The sequence below is a fragment of the Platichthys flesus genome, chromosome 4 (assembly GCF_949316205.1).
Source record: "Platichthys flesus chromosome 4, fPlaFle2.1, whole genome shotgun sequence".
Taxonomy (NCBI): Eukaryota; Metazoa; Chordata; class Actinopteri; order Pleuronectiformes; family Pleuronectidae; genus Platichthys; species Platichthys flesus.
Window position 1 is genome coordinate 14072018 of NC_084948.1, and position 16805 is coordinate 14088822.

The window sequence follows — 16805 nt, forward strand, 5'->3', positions numbered from 1 at the left end:
TCTCACCACTGTTCCCCGGGCTTTTCCTCTCTCTCATCTCGTTCTATCTTTGTCCCCTCCTGACCGCTGTTGTGCCTTTTGTCACAGAACCCCATACACACTCTCTGCCCACTGTACCACCCTGCCACTGATCATCACCCTGTGCAAACCCCTCCGCTGCAACAACTCGCTAAAGACGAGCACTGTCTCTGCGACCTCAAGGACTTTGTGTTTGTGTAATACCACTGTAACTGTGGTGAATTGTTTTGCACAGTTAACAAACACATTTCCTGCGGAGGATATATCACTTGTGTAATAAGCCCACTGCAGGGTTAATATGGGTTAACATGGCTTTAAAGCTGTTTTTCTCTAATAGGAGGCTCTGGGAAGATAAAGTATAGCTTTATTCCTGCTCCGTGCTCATGTAATCATTAATCTAGTCTATAATTGTTGCTTAAGTCAGGTGTTTAGCCAGCCAGATAGTTGTAAGTTGCTGGCAAAGCATTCACAATAGCTTATTCAGCATGTGCTAGGTTAATGAGGTAATTCAACACTTTATAATTCCACTTTATGTTCTGCTATAAAGCAAGTATGTTAAGTCCATATAATGAAAGAATAAGCTTTAACACTATATTCCTTTTAATTAAAAATTACCACATACTATTTTAATTTCTTTAGCTGAATTAAATTAAATTATGGGTTAAATCAGTTTTTCTGGATGGATGTTTTTTTTTAAATGAGGGACAGTTGTATAATACCAAACTCAGAGGTGGTAAAAGTACACACATTCTTTATTCAAGTTAGGACTATACTACAAATACTAAGGAGTAGTTGTAAAGTCATACTCACGTAAAGTACAAATGGCTGAAGAATCTACTCAAGTACAGAAACAAAGTATTTGTACTTCATTACTTCCCCTCTCTGACCAACTTTGATTCAATTAGCTGACTGCTGTGAAAAAGGTCCCTTGGTTAAAATAACAAGTACAATTTCCCCCATATAGCTCGACTCAGACGCGCAGTTATTAATATTGATGATTTTTATGAAAACCAGTTAAGAAGTGAAAAGACCATCTTTGTGTCCAGCAGGCGATACTTTCCCCAGGTCTGTGTGAGAGTGAGGTTTGGTGGGGTTGTGGGACAGAGGAAAAAAGGAACACATGAGGAAATGGATGGAGTGGGAGGGAGAGGAAAGGAATAAATGATGGTCAGAAAGAGGGATAAACTTGAAGAGATCCAGGCCGGATCAAGGGATTGTTGCAGGGAGGAGGGACGGAGACTGTTACTGTGGTTGCAGTGGTTATTTCACACACTGTCTGGCTCTCGTACGCACACAGCCCGGGTCACAGGGGCCGCACATGATCCACACACACACACACACACACACACACACACACACACACACACACACATAGAGGCGAACTTGATTCAGTATAACTGACACAAAGTTAAAAACAGAGAGACCGAGCGGGAGAGTAAAAGAGGGGGAAAAGAGTGAAAGTGGCAGAAAGTGGAGACAGTAAAAGATTTAAAAGTCAAGAGAGGTCAGGAGTATCTGTGCGGTTCCTCATCCATCTGTTAAATGGGAGAGGACATGTTTCAAGTGGTTTCAAGCAGCGGAGGAATGTTATTTCGTGACAGAAGTTATGATCTCAAAAACTCTCCCTTCTGTCTGTCCCTATACAGAGAGGGGTTTAAGGCCTGAGGCTTTACGCTATTAAAAACTAATAAAAGAAAAGGAAAGACCAACCATTCATCTATAGGTCACTTCCCTCAGCTTTGTTTACAGCTCACTTTTTTTCCCCCTATCTTCTGTTCCTATAATTTCTAAATTTTTCTATACTTTCCAGAGTGGAAAGTAGTATATCATACTCATCTGGATCTTTGCTTTTATTGTGCCTCTCGGTTGTTTTTATTCACTTGTCATAAATTGCCTTTGCTGTAAATTCACATGTCAAAAGAAAGTTCCTCCCTTGAAAACATGGTAGAGTGTGAGGAGATTACTGGCTTTAGAATCCTGATCACCTCTCCAGGTGGAGAATCGTGGACGTCAGCGCAGATTCCTTCCACCCATTGATTCTAATCATAAACTGTATATAAAGATGAACGATATGACAGCACTCCAAAAGTGAAGTCACCTCCGGGCTTACTGCAGCGTGACTCATAAACCTGGCCTCCTCCATGTTAGTGGATGGGACATGGACCAAATAAAAAAAATCGAAATATACATTAAATACGTTTTTCTCAAAGATTGATGTAGGTGTCCTTTTCGCCAGTAACTTTGGTTTTAATTTGTTATTTGATGTCATCAAAAACAGTATAAAACATTATGATTGACAGCTGTAACTGACTCACAATTGGTTGAGCACATAAATTGGCAGGATTTAGACACCGCTGCTCCATTTGTCCAGACTGGCTCCAAATCAGAAGATGGCAGCGTTTGTATTCAGGATATTATGGCTTCATTTCTGGACAGTGGGAGGAAGTGGAGATGTATACCGTTTATGATTCATACACAATAAAATATAATTGAAGTTGCCCTTGAGCTTGGCTGTAAAAATCGGACATCATTTGGATATATAGAGTCAGCCGCCTCTGTCTGCGTGAGCACACAAAGATTGTATCAGCATAAAGTGGAAAAATGGAATGTGAGGTAGCAGCCTCTCACGCTGCACACACACAGACACACAACACACACTGTGCACATACACACTTGTCTGTCCCTAAAAGCAGCCTGGCGTGTGAGCGAATGAGAGAGTGCTCCCAGATTTTCCCATCGTTCCTCCCTGTAATCCCCTCAGACCTCCTTCTGAGGGCTGAATTTGCACGCTCATGCTCCCCAGGGTCACACAAACACACACACACACAAACACACACACACACACACACACACACACACACGCACACACACACACACACACACATGCCCACACACTCATACACACACACGTGCACACAGACAGGCTCAAAGTTGATGTTAAACTTCTGGTACACTACCTTCGCAGGGGTCTACTTTTTTGATAATCAGAGAAGCGGAATTATATCTGACAGTGGGACACAAACACTTAAGCACTTAAACACACTCACACAGACAGACACACACAAACGCTGTATGCATCAGCAGTTTGTTACATATTAAAAAGGCTTCGGCTTCATAAAAATAATCCTCACTTCCTGGGTTTTTCACCAGCTAAGTTTAACTGCAAAACCACTGCTTAAGAGCAGTGTGGACTCAAAAAACAGAAATGTGTCCCTATCTCCGTCATGTGGTGGACAAACACATCTATTGGACATGTTTTCATTCTGGTGGGTAGCTTCATAATGCGTGTTTGACAGTGTCAGCCCTTTCTATAAGCTTATATCTCCTCACCAAATCCGATTCTTTAACAGGGCTGGAACACATTTAAATGAGCTTTAGGAGTCAGATCTTGGCATCAAACATGCAACTCTTGAGGAGCATTCATGCATGGCTGTCTGTCTGCATCTATTTTTGTGCTTCCCCCTCTATGTGTGTGTGTGTGTGTGGTGAGTAGGCTGATGTGATTAGCCAGAGCCAGTGGAGTGAATAATATTGTGTCTGCCCTGACTAGGAAGAGATGGAATGTAGCTGCTGCTCTTTATAATACTGCAGATCATCTGCTCCAGCATCAGATTCACACAGAGTCAGAGTCGTAAACGCACACACGGCTCACACAAACTTACACATTACACAATTATATGTCTGTATCTTTGTGTACGTTTTTTGCTTGTATATACCACTTTGGTGTATAAGAAGGGAATGTTGATATAGAAATGTTAAAAATGCTTTTAAATGCTTACAGCGTTTTTGAGCCTGTTCTGCCTTCTTCAAACTCTTGGAGCCCATCAGCTATCACCCCAACAAAAGTTAAAGCTGATAATCGATGGATTTTTTGTCAATGTGTTCAACCTCTGTTTACAGGCAACCAAAGTCTGTTAAATGTGGTTGAAATTGAAACCAGAAGACTCCAGATCCACAAATCCTGTCCCTCGCCTTCACATTCTGCATATTCACAGAATCTGCTTATAGAGATTATGCTCTAAACTTTAACTTTATAAAAATTTGTGATTAATGGTCAGTTCCCCTTCTTGTCTCCAACTGGACATGGTTTTATTTTATCCTTCACATCTTATCAGTCAGACCAGCTGCTGAAATAAAATTTAAATTTTTGACATAGATTAACAAACAATAAAATATTCCCCTTTTAGCTATCTCGATGTCAACTACTCTTTCTTTCTTTCTCTCTTTCTTTCATTTTTCTGTCTTTCTTTCTTTCTTTCTTTCTTTCTCTCTTTCTTTCCCCCTTCTTCTTTACGCTCTTCCTTTCTCACCGTCTCAGATGTTTCCTATTCCTTCCTCACCCGCCTCTCTGCTTCCCCAGGGGACTGCATGGAGTTTTCTTGTTAAATATTCGTTACGCAACCTGACATCCTGACAGGATCATCAAAAAAGAAGCATGTGTAAATATTATCAGAGCTTTTTAGATCGTGACAGATATCGATGTGATGTGATGTTGGGGCACTCACTTGTCTATTCAACTGCAAGAAGTGCTGCGCTGTTGAAATGGTTAAAGGCGGTCTAACGTGTCTCGTTTGACGCTACAATTTCATATCTGTCTGTGTCACTGCTGCATTTTTGTGCGTCGGTTTCTCTGATTTTGTATTTGGCGTCAGGATATAGTGATGTTTTTTGTTTTTTTTTATGAATTTCCCTTTCTCTGCCTGTGCCTGGGTCCTTTCATTTACTCCAGAAGCCAACAGTGACTTAGCGTCTGTCTCATATGGACCAATCAATTACAGCAGAGTGCTAATGATTCTAGAGACAGATGGAGTGTTTGCCTCTGTTGTAAAGGAAAGGAGTGACTTATTCAGCCATAGGGCAGCTGCTTTTTAAACATGGTTTCAGTTGCTGCTGTTGACCCGATGCCACGTTTATCTTCCCACTACACAGGGGAAATTTGATGTCAGGTTTATTCAGATAAAGAGATAAACATTGAAGTTTGGGGCATAGCACATCAATTTCATTACAAAACAGATCCGAATGAATGAATGCTTCAGTGTTTGCGCCCCCAGTATTCACAAAGGTCCCCTTGTGTTGACAGAGACATATTGATAGACTCCCAAGGCAGAACCCTGGAAAAGATGGAGGACGACTGCAGGCAGCAAATGGCTTTAAAGGTAATTCTTTACAGGTATCAACGTTAACATTATTACAACTAAATAGAATATAACTGTGGTAATAACAACAATAACAAACTCTGAGAGTATGCCCCCAAGCTGATAAATACTTTTCAGTTTATACTATTGACAGGATGCTTGATCTATTCCAACGCTTTATTTACCAAGATTATCAAGATTATGCAAAAACTACTAAATAGATGCACGAAACTGCAACATACGCCAAGATGAACGTTTAACATAACGAAATATTGTATTTTGTTGACATAATTATACATGGCTATTGTTGAAAAAACCTTGTCGTGGACTGATATCTATGAATGTGTGCAGTTTGGTGCGGCTTAGTTGATTTCAAGTGGAATGTTGGGCCTTGGTGAAGTTAGGCCCTCTTCCCAGCTCTAGTTTAAAATGTTGGTGTCTGTCAATATTTTGTGCTTAAAGTATTCATACAGTTACAATAAAATAAATATTGGCCCAGACTTTAAGTCAGCCCAGACTTTAAGCCCAGACTTTAAGACTTGGATCTTAATAATTAACCCAAAGTCTTCTGAGCATCATCTACTCGCTTTGTGTAACTAGATATCTGCTATAGTGTGTAGATGTCATGCTTTAATTATGCATGATGAACTCAAACAAATCAAAATGCAACTCACAAGCTCAGTGTCTTTGGGGTATCGGTTTACGACGTTTAGTTCCAGTGTGCTTATGTAAACAGACGTGTGGGACAGAATCCAAACCATTGTCACAGTTCAGAGGAGTTTAACTGGGAGGATCCCGACACACACAATGTGGATACGATTATGAGGCTCCAAAACCACCAGTCTGTTTAACACCAGATACACTAAATACACACACACACACACACACACACACACACACACACAGTCAGAACCAAGCTGTCTTTTATTAGTCAAACTGTGTGGTAGTGTCTCTGACTGTCAGGCGATAAGAGTCACTTAGATTTAGTTGAACATTACAACCGAAAAATAAATCAAATGAATCACTTTTGTTCCTGTCTCTTTTCTACTTTATTTTTTTTATGAATTAATTTGAGTATAAGAAAAGGATGTTGAGCTTTATTTGTAGTTAACCTATTGGTAGGTACGTCAGCATAATTGAAACGTATATAAACGTTCAATAAACAATCAGAGAGGACTTAAACTAAAAGTCATTAAATCTACACAATCCTCAGACCCAATATAGTTAAATATCAAAATGATCTGGCAGAAGTTTTTGAATCATTTGCCGACCACTGCTGTAGTTTATCGAGGACGCACAAGAAGACATGTTTAACTCGGTCCACATGATGAAGACACACTGCCCTGCCCCTACTGACTGCTACACTACAGTATTGAACGTATTGCTTTTCCAAATCACACCAAAATCGACACTTTACTTTCTGCGCCAATTTAACATGCTCATGCTGTGTGAAGCCGATAGGATGAACGGTTCGTGCACCACACGCAGACACGCAGACGTTTGCTGAATCAGTAGATACATTACGGTGCCAACTTAAGAAACAAGACTACTCTGTCTGCAAGTATTGTCAGTTGATGTACCCTCAATAATTCACTGACGTTTTTTACATTATGCAAACCACAGTGTAAGGAATCTGTGATACTAGCAGGCACAAGCTATCAAGACAGTATGACTCCCGAAAGCTGAGAGAGTAAAACCTGTCAACTTCAGTTCTGTTTGAGCATTACGTTTTTTACGTGACATTGCACTTGATCTTAACCACTGACCCAGTTCTGCAAAAACACATTTAACTTTAACCCTATTTACACGATTTACCTCACAAACCCACCATGTCATCCAGCATTTTTGTCACCCTACTCCATTCTATTATATTCCGGATCAGAACAAGTACCAAACATGCTGTAATGTACTCCCAGTACATGCTGTATGACAGATGAACACACACAATAAAGAAAGTACTGCAGACTGATTTATGCACTGGGACGTTTTCCAGACACACGTCCATACAGGTTATTGTTCAGTCTGGGCTTTCTGACTCATACACATAGAAAGGAAGTGGTCACTCTTGTGTACTTTTCAAATATAAACGGCAGCTGTGTTCATACACACACACACACACACACACGCCATCCATGCTCCTCACGCGTACATTCACCCTGCGAAGAGGAAGTTGTGTTTTCTCATTTGAGCCGGCGCACGCAATCTTAGTCTCTCACACAGTCCCTCAAACGCTAAACACACACCCACAGACACACACAAAGGCACAAATACACACATTTTCACACGCCATTCGTTTTTTTTTTTCTTCTGACACCCACACCCATTATTTCTCTTTCTTCACACTTGCACGCATAACTGCACTACACGCACACACACACACGCACAGATATAAACACATTTACACAGCCACAATGATCCCAGCCACTGGCACTAACTCTCAGTTTGTCGGATCTGTTGTGTTGGTGGAAGGAAAACTGGGTGGCCCAGGCCAAGTCTGAATGAAAATATGTCACACGCAGCTTCGGCCTCACTCTTGTAAGAGACGACGCGGGTGATGTATTTACACAACAAATTCAATTTTTGACCGTGACCGTTTGAGTGTGATGACAAGGCCAGTTGCACCGCTGGCATTGTCCGTCTCTGATAAAGCGTCACATAAACAGCTCATATATCATAAAGAGGGTTAAGGCTTTTCTATTTGGAGCTCGCACCAACAATGACATGTAATGCAACATGGAACAATAACACATTTGTCAAGTGTCTGGTTGAGGTTAGAGCTAGAATGTGGGCAGGACAGCCTTTTGCTTCTGAGATAAGATTTGTTTACACAGGCACTGATGTGTTTTAAAAGTGTCGGAGAGCAATGCTAAATCATTTTATTTGTTAAACTACGGCACAGGTTTTCATTGTTGACATTTTCAGGTCGCATGAGCGTTTGGTATCCAGGGGTTAGAAAAGACGCTGCTGCATCCTTCTGTCTTTCTCAGCACTTCATGTTCCACAAAACGTTGTGACCTTCCTCCTTCCTGTTTATATCATGAAGAAATCAGCACTTCACAGTCTCTTTTAGGATTCAGAATTAGAGACAGACCTTAGATTGTGCGCCTGACTGCACTTCTGCTTTGAGTTTACTTACCATATTAACACAAATGTTTCTGATGATGAAAAGTGTCATTTGTATACGATTGTGGTTACATTGTCAGTACCATGTGTGAGAATGAACACACATACTCAGCCTCATGTGTTAATGGATCTATTTTCCTCATCTTTTGATTCTCTAGCTGGCCGCTACCCTGGAAGAGCAGAGGACCCAGAGTGCATTGCAGCTGAGGGAGCAGATGGAGGAGCTTCGCAGGGAGGTGGAGCTGGAGCTGACCACCGACAGGGAGAAGAACCGACTGCTGCTTCTACATCACCAACGAGACAGCGCGCGGCTTCAGCAGAAGGTCCATACCTCCTAGTGTCATAATGTGCTTGACTTGTTTGTTTCTCTTCTTTTATTTTGTGGTCTGTCGCACTTCCCAGTTCTCTACAGCCATTCTAGAAATGCACTGAACTCCAGACATTTCCCTGAAATTATCTCGAGGTGCTGAATGTGAGAACGCAATGTACGAATAAGTAGCCGCTCCTATTTTCCAGTCTTTTTCCTGACAGCCTCTAGAAATAGCCCGGTTGGCCCATTATAAAAAAGCAGCTGGAAAATGTCCAGAACATGCGCATTTAGCTAATGGGTTTGTTGATGATGTTTTCAAAACATAACAGACACAGAAGGGGAAGAATACAAATGTTTTGAATATGAAAAAGACGCAGACAAATAGGTTTTTTGAGACCATTTTGCGATACGGGCTGATGCCGTTGTCTATGTGCTGCATGTGATTTCCACTGCAGAATGTCATGTCCTGCCTCCTGCAGGCTCTATCCACACACAACCCCTCACCTGAATGTCCCGGAAATGTTCCATTTGTTTTTGTCTGACCAGCATAATGTCCTGCTGCCTTTTTGAGAACATTTTCCGGAGTTCATGTCTGAACACAGCTTATGGCTTATCCTGTCCGTGAAGTTCTGCATTTTAGTTTTTATGTGTAATACCTGTCTGATAAGTCTGCATCCGTGTCTGTATTTCTGCCTCTGTATATTTGTGTGGTAATTCCTTTAAAGACCCTTCACATTGTTGAAACCACACACTGAAAAAACACACATCCCTGCAGACAGCGTGGATGACGCTGTGGTTTGTCTCTGTTTGTACTGAGGTGATGAAGAAGGAAGATAGACAGAGAGAAGTTGACATTAAAATCCAGACAGGGGATGAGACAACAGAAAATAATGACGCATTCGGTGAAACGGTTTCCTGCTGGTATCCACACCCTGAAACATATATCCACCCACAGTATAATCGCTAACTACATGAGTAACAGCCAAAACACGGTAGGGACGGTTGACACACTTTTGAGATTGAGATTTCCCATTCAGTCTCAGAGTCTGGGCACTGCATGACTGTCACTGGCTTTCTGTATGAGATGTAGACGAGGTAACAGAAAACATGTTGCATACAGAATATGATGCAGAAACTCTCGAGGTCTGATAAAGTTTTTGCTCTATTCAGGTCTGTGTAATTTTGCAAAAAGTCACTGTAAAATTAAAAAGCCCAAAAGCATAATTACTGGTGGTATTTAGATATTGTGACTTTAATACAATTATGAAAGTCTCAAAACATTTAACAGCTTCGGCAAAACACATTAATAGTTACGTAATTAAATCTTTAAATCAGAAGTGTAAAATATCCATATTTCTTCTTCTTCTCCAGTTGAGGCAGAATGAGCAGGAGCTGGGAGGACTAAAAGAGGAGTTGCTGCAGGAGAGGAGGAGCAAGGAGAAGGAGAGGAGGACACAAGTGGAGCAGAGGAGGAGGAGAGAAGAGGCGACACTTAAGCAGCTACAGCTCTCCCAACGGCAGGAGGTGCTACAGCTGAGCGAACTTAAGCTGACAAATGAGAGGAATGCTGAACTACTAGAAGAGGTGTGTGTGCGTCCAGATGGTCCTCAGCAGAATAAGACAGACAGAGAACTTTGTCACTGTAAAAGTTGGAACAGGGATAGATTTGCATTTGCTCTACATATTCTACTGCCAGCGCTATTCAAGCAGAGCTGGATCAAATTTTGTACGTATGTGTTTGTGCGAGTGTGTTCGCTGCAGAAGTAGGCGAGTGAGAGAGTCTGAGATTACGAGAAAGAGGGGGAGACACAAGAGACAGACAGAGTTCATATTTGGTTTGGCTGCAGAGTGTGTGCAGTGGTGGATTTCTGTGGCTGCACCATCCAAATGGAGATGAATTAAAGAGGTTAAACAAAAACGTGAAAAGAAGGAGGCCGTGCACAGAGAAGCAAGATGGGGTGTATATTTGTAGAGACTGGAGGAAGGAAGCAATGGACGGGTGGCTCAGTGTGTGCGTGCGTGCGTGTGTGTGCGTGTGTGTGGGAGTCAATGAAATAGAGTAAGAATGCACATTTTGTGAGCAAGACTCAAATTGGGACAGGAAGGCCAGCATCACAGTAATGACCATGAGTGACTTTGCCAATGAATGTGAATAAATGAATGTTTATTACTCAATGGGTTATTGTATGTTATATAGTATTGTAATTATTTACGTGTTTTATATATGCATTATTGCAGGAAGTTAAAATAGATTTGTTTTATTTGATAAAGGTTACATTTTGAGGGAAATAAGCTGTCAACGCCACGGCTGAGTATTTCCACCTGAATATTGTGAAAAACAAATGTCAGTCTGAAAAAATGTATTGGCCAGAAGAGTTTGTGATGTCGCAAACCTAAGAAACCAATCCTGTCAACTTGTTGGTAGTACTGAGTAGCTGGAAAAAGCTCCTCAACTGCAGGTGGCACTGTGAGGATGGGAAGACCAAGAGCCATATTAGCATATTCATAGATCCAAGTCATGTCCTGAGTAACGAAGGTGTAGTTACATTTCAGACATTTTGAGAGCATGTGTTTGAATATGTAATTTTGAGGGACAAAGAATATTTTAAAGGGTTTAATAAGCTACTTAAGTGGAACATTAACTGTAAAATGTGTGAAGTGGCTAAACTAGTGGACGTAGTGTGTCCGAGGGTCCGTGAATGCATCTTGTAGGCAAGATAACAGCGGACAGTTAGGCTTATTTTTAAATATTAGTTTTAAATCTGAAATCTGTAATAGAAGGTGGATGTTTTGTCAATAAACAAGTCAATCAGTACAACAGCAAAGTCAACTCCACCGAGATGCGAGATGGGAATGATGAAGAGGCTAGAAAAGGTCACTGAGTCAGATCAGTACCTACCATCTAATTCACATCACTCAATCACCTCCTCCTCCTCCTCCTGCAGTGAGACAGGCCTCCCTTTTGTCCACGCTCTGTCTCTTCAACGGCCTCAGAGCTCATGTCCAGGGAGGTTGACCATCAAGGTGCCCTGGTGCCAATTTCACAGCTGACATCCTCTTTTATGTCATTCATGGACCTTCAACATGGCACCCTCCTCCCCCGCCAACCTTTTCCATCTTTTCTGTCTCAACTAATTTAAAGAGGCCATTTTCTTTACCGCACTGCCTCTGTAGTTTGAGAGCCGATCAATCAGTATAATCCCTATTATCTTTCTTTCTTTGTATTTCTCTGTCTTTCTTGTTCTTCTTTTTCTGTCTTTTACTATCTCTCTTCTTATCTAATTCATTATCTTCTTTATAAACGTTGTATGGATCTGTGTGTGTGTGTGTGTGCGTGTGCGTTGGTTAGAGATAGTCAGGTTTTGATCATGACCTTGTGATATCCCTCTGTTGCCAGGATACCGTTGCAGCATTAAAGCCTTTACAGTCAGGTTTCAAGGCAACAAAGCAACAATAAAAAATTGTCAAGAATAGGAATTGCTAAAGTATTCTGTAGTTAAAATAAATGTAAACAATATTTTTACATTTTTAAAGAAACTACCGCACAAAGTACCACACCCCCATGTTTAAATTAGACTTTTGCTTTTTCTTTTTATTCTTGTCCTTTAAATGTTGTATCTCATAGCACGTCTCCCAAAATAAATAGTGAACCTGACAACATTGCATGGTCTCAGTTTATAAAAATCGAATTCTGTCAAAATTGGTCAATTAGATATCGTCTTCAAGAAGGAATGATCTTACAGCTTCTCTACAAGTGATAATGGCATCTCTGTAAAAACGGTACTTATACAACTACATTATGTTGTTATACGTATTGTGTTTGAATTATACATCATAGTTTATCTACAGTATTTCCTAACATTACCTTCAAAAGGTTGAGTATATAATCTTGTAAAAGGTTTTCTTAAGCTGAAAGTCTTTGTGGAGATTAATTTAGAAATTATGTAAACACACACACAATGAATGCAGTGAATGGTAGAGCCCCATTCATTCTGAAGGACTCTCTACTCCCTCAGTGCTTTTTTGTTTTCTTCTCTGCCCCACCCAAAGTCTTTCTCTCTGTCTCTCATTCTTTATATTCTGTCCCTGTCTCTCCCTCCCTCTCTCCTTATCTCTGTTACTCTCTCCCTCCCCCTCTCCCTGTCTCGTCTTGACTCCCTCCCCCTTCCTTCCTCCCTCTCTTGCTTTGTAGCAGATGAAGCGAGACAAGACGAAAAGGTCACTGTGTCTGACGGAAAAGACGCCTGACCTTTAACCTCCTGCTAAACTAACCTGTGTGTGTGTGTGTGTGTGTGTGTGTGTGTGTGTGTGTGTGTACAGGAGATGTATTCACTGCATTTTGCTGTGCTGCGTCCCTTTAAATCCAAGCCTCTAATCATCTCTACATACATGTACTGTATGTTGATTAGGGTTTTTGGCACATGTGCATATAGTTTGTATGTGTGTGTTGCCAGTGGACTGTGGTTTACAGTGTTAGATTCAAAGTAGGGTTTGTGTTGGTCTGCGTGTGACTTCCATCTAATAGCCCTGTAATCCTGCTCTCACTAGGAGCCCCTAATGATGACTGTCTCTCTAGACTGGCAGGCACGACATCGCACGCATGCACACACACATACACAGAGACTCACATCTTACACATGCCTGCATAAAAAACAGCAGGAAGGAGACTCCCTCTCCAAGTCTTTCCTACACACACACTCACAATAATTGCATATATGGCACAAGGCGTGACACACTCCACATGGAATGGATATAGTGGCATATAGGCCCCTATTAAAACATACACATGTTTTGACAATTACAGGCGCACATAGGGAAAACCCTACACAAATCATAACTGCAAAACGCGATCGCACACACGTGCTGTATGTCGTCCAGTACTGGGAATTTCCCTGAAACCTCAAACATACACACACCCACAAGTCAAGTGCTCTTCCAACTAATAATGTGCATGCAGTGCTTTAGAACCTGGCAGTAGTGAGATCAATGTATACACACCACCTTCAAAAACTTAACCCACGTTGAGTGAACATGGTTGTGGGTCCTCCCTGAACCTATAATCATTCAAGATGCCAGTGAACAGGGACTCGCGTCAGATCAGATCTGATGAAGCAGGTGGCTTCATTAGTCTGGCTTGTGAGAATATTCAAGTTGTTTTTATCTGCCTCATAGCATTTGATTTAATTTACCTTAATGCTAAGCTATGATATTTTATTGTTTTTTTCATCTGACTCTCTTCTCTTCAAATGTGATAGAATAAGAATGCAGTGAAGCCTTTATCCAAGCTGAACTTGTGAGAGCCAGTGATTTGAGCAGTGTAATTGTCATTTGGTGTCCATGGAGACTGCCAACGGGGATCTGTCTGTATCTTCTATAAAGCATCTGTTGAATTCCCAACATTTTGGGATGCATACAACATATGCGTGTAATCAAACAGCACATGGTTGGAATAATGTCAACCATGAAAAAGGCATGTGTTTGTAATTAAATGATCCAGTAAGCATTATTTATGGCCGTGCACCATATTGGTAAGACATGGATGAAAAGTCACAAGAAAGCTAAGAAGGGCATTAGTGAGAGGAGTTATTTACTTTTAATTCTGGTTTGGGACATGAAGTGAACCGTTTTGCTATCTCTTCTGTCACATAACAAGAATATTGCTTTAATTAGACTCTATTTAGTGAAATAGGTTTTATTCCTCAGCAGGCTTGAAGATAAACCAACTGTTCTCCCACGGACATTTTTGATAGAAGGTACATCTGATGTCAAACTGCAGATGTACCTTATGTGTAGCTCCCAGTTCGAATTGATGGCTTCATGTGCTCATGCTTGATTTAGACGGGTTGCTGGTGTGTGTGTATTTGTTTCTTTAGTGTATCTATCTAATTCAAACCCAACTTTCTCTCCTCCTCTTCTTGTGGTGATGCTTGTGTGTGTTCCTGCACTTATACAGATGTTTGTGAGCCCAGACCTTACAGAGTGGGGACATTTTGGCTGATCCTCAATTTCTGACCCATTTTCAATGGACTGTTTGAAGGTTAAGACCTGATTTCAGGGTTAGAATTTCGGTTTTGGTCTGGGCAAGGAACCAGGGAATGCTTTATACCAATGAGTGCCTTTGAAAAAAAATTGAACTACAAGGTTTGTTTGAAACAAAAGAGAACTTTATTGTATTTCTTCTCTGTCTCTTTTAACTCCCTCCAGGTGGCGTTACTCCAGGAGACAGTGAGGAAGGAGTGTCAGGAGAGGGAGGAGCTGACCGCGGCTCTGTCTACAGCTCAGGTGGAGCTCCTTGGTCTGCGCTCCCCTTCGTCTCATCAGGCCTCCACCAGGTCTCCTCCAAACCCCACAGAGAGACATACACCCCCGGGAAACAAGCATTTCCAACTCCAGAGTCAAGGCCGGGCTCCTCTTTCCCGCTCTGCGACCTCCCCGAACACCCTACGACCCTCCCCTGCCCGCACAGACAAAGGCAGGGGCAGCACAGATGGAGGAGGAGCAGGGACGAGTGGGGAGTCCTGGAATGGTGGTGGGTTGTCAGGGGAAGAGAAACAGCGAGAGGGGACCTTACCCAGACTGAAAGCAAGCAGCACAGTGAGAGAAGGCAAGAGTAAGGTCCCTTCACTGATGTGGAGGAAGGAGAGACAGTAACAGGCTAAACAAAATCATCAGGATAGACATTATTATAGTGTTATTTCAAAATAGTATTTATTGTATTATTTATCTTATATATTTAATAAAGCCTTTTAGACAAATATCCCTCAAGATGCCGTCCTATAAAAGTACATACACAAACAGTACGTGCGCATTGCCACACACTTGATACACCAGGCACAACTGCTGAGTCCTGTTCGCACAACCAGCAAACTCCCAGGACGCAGAGCCTCCGACAGACATGCACTTGTTTTCTCACAACCCGCCTCACGCAGTCTCAGTGGCACGCACATGATTTCACAGACAAACGCCCGAGCACGCACAAAGTATCCACGCACACAGACATGAACACACAGTCTGTCACAAGGGCAGCGCTGAAGGAGCATGACAGCATGTCCCTTGCCACCCATGGACACACACAAAAGGCAGGCAAACACAAAAGAAACTGTAAGGCAGCAAGTGCACCCCCCCCCCCCCCAGACACACACACACACACACACGCGCATGACAATTACCCAGCCCTCTCCCCTCAGGCATTGTGTGTTATTGACATCATTCACTCCGTGCAAGGTCTTTCCATCCCTCCCTCTTCCTCTCCCTCAACATTTGGGATGAAATGGCATGATGGGAGAAGAGTGTGTGAGAGTATGTGAGAGTGTGTGTGTGAGAGTGTGTGTGTGCGTGCGTGTGTGTGTGTGTGTGTGTGTGTGTGTGTGTGTGTGCGTGTGTGTGTGTGTGTGTGTGGGTGTGTGTGTGTGTGTGTGTGTCTGTGTGTGTGTGCGTGTGTGTGTGTGTGTGTGTGTGGGTGTGTGTGTGGGTGTGTGTGTGTGTGTGTGTGTGTGTGAGTGAGACATGTTACTGATTTCCCCACTTACTGGCACACATGGAAAGCTTTTGGTTTAACTTCCCTGCATCCTCTCTTCTAATCTGCCTGCGAGACAATGCCCTTCGTTCATGCTGTAAAAACTTGGATGAAATGATTTTATTCAGCCAAAGTTTCCTGTTTGCCAAAACACACACATATCTGCTGCGTCTGTGTGGAGAGGACACGCCGTAACGCAGAACAAGGAACATTCTGTGCCATCGAAGCCTTGTTTTCTACCTCCTCTGTTGTTTCCAGGTGGGGAAATGGGAAATTTCCTATCGCACATAAACTGATTTATGTTTTCCTCTTTACTTGCATTGCTGATAAAAAAATGAAATGAACTTTTAAATGTCATTGAGTAACGTTTTGAAATTAATCTTATTGACACCAGAAAAACCTTCCAGATGCTATGGGCTGTTGTTATTTCATTGAGATATGGAATGATTCTTCATCTTCAGTTTAAAGCTTCAATACAGAGTGAATCACTTTATAAAAATAAACCGTACATATTCCCCTGATGTGATTTACAGTATGAGGTAACGCTAACATTTGTTTTGCAGCTGACGTCTTGTTGCCTTCCGGTGTTTGAGTGTGTGCTGGTGTGTGACCTTGTGTCTGTTTATTCATTGCACGACACTTTGCCGCGTGTGTGTGTCTTGTGTGTGTGTGTGTGTGTGTGTGTGTGTGTGTATTGCCGGTG

General features: G+C 41.9%; 1 protein-coding gene across 1 annotated transcript in view; it reads left to right on the top strand.

Annotated features, from left to right (window-relative positions):
- Positions 1-16603, top strand: part of lekr1 (leucine, glutamate and lysine rich 1) — a 73596-nt gene extending 56993 nt beyond the window's left edge. Inside the window, exons 8-11 of the mRNA XM_062386037.1 lie at positions 5099-5174; positions 8435-8599; positions 9958-10170; positions 14791-16603. Of these exons, the coding sequence (XP_062242021.1) occupies positions 5099-5174; positions 8435-8599; positions 9958-10170; positions 14791-15237 (901 nt within the window). The 3' untranslated portion in view covers positions 15238-16603. The remainder of the gene's footprint in view (positions 1-5098; positions 5175-8434; positions 8600-9957; positions 10171-14790) is intronic.
- The last annotated feature ends 202 nt before the right edge of the window (positions 16604-16805 follow it).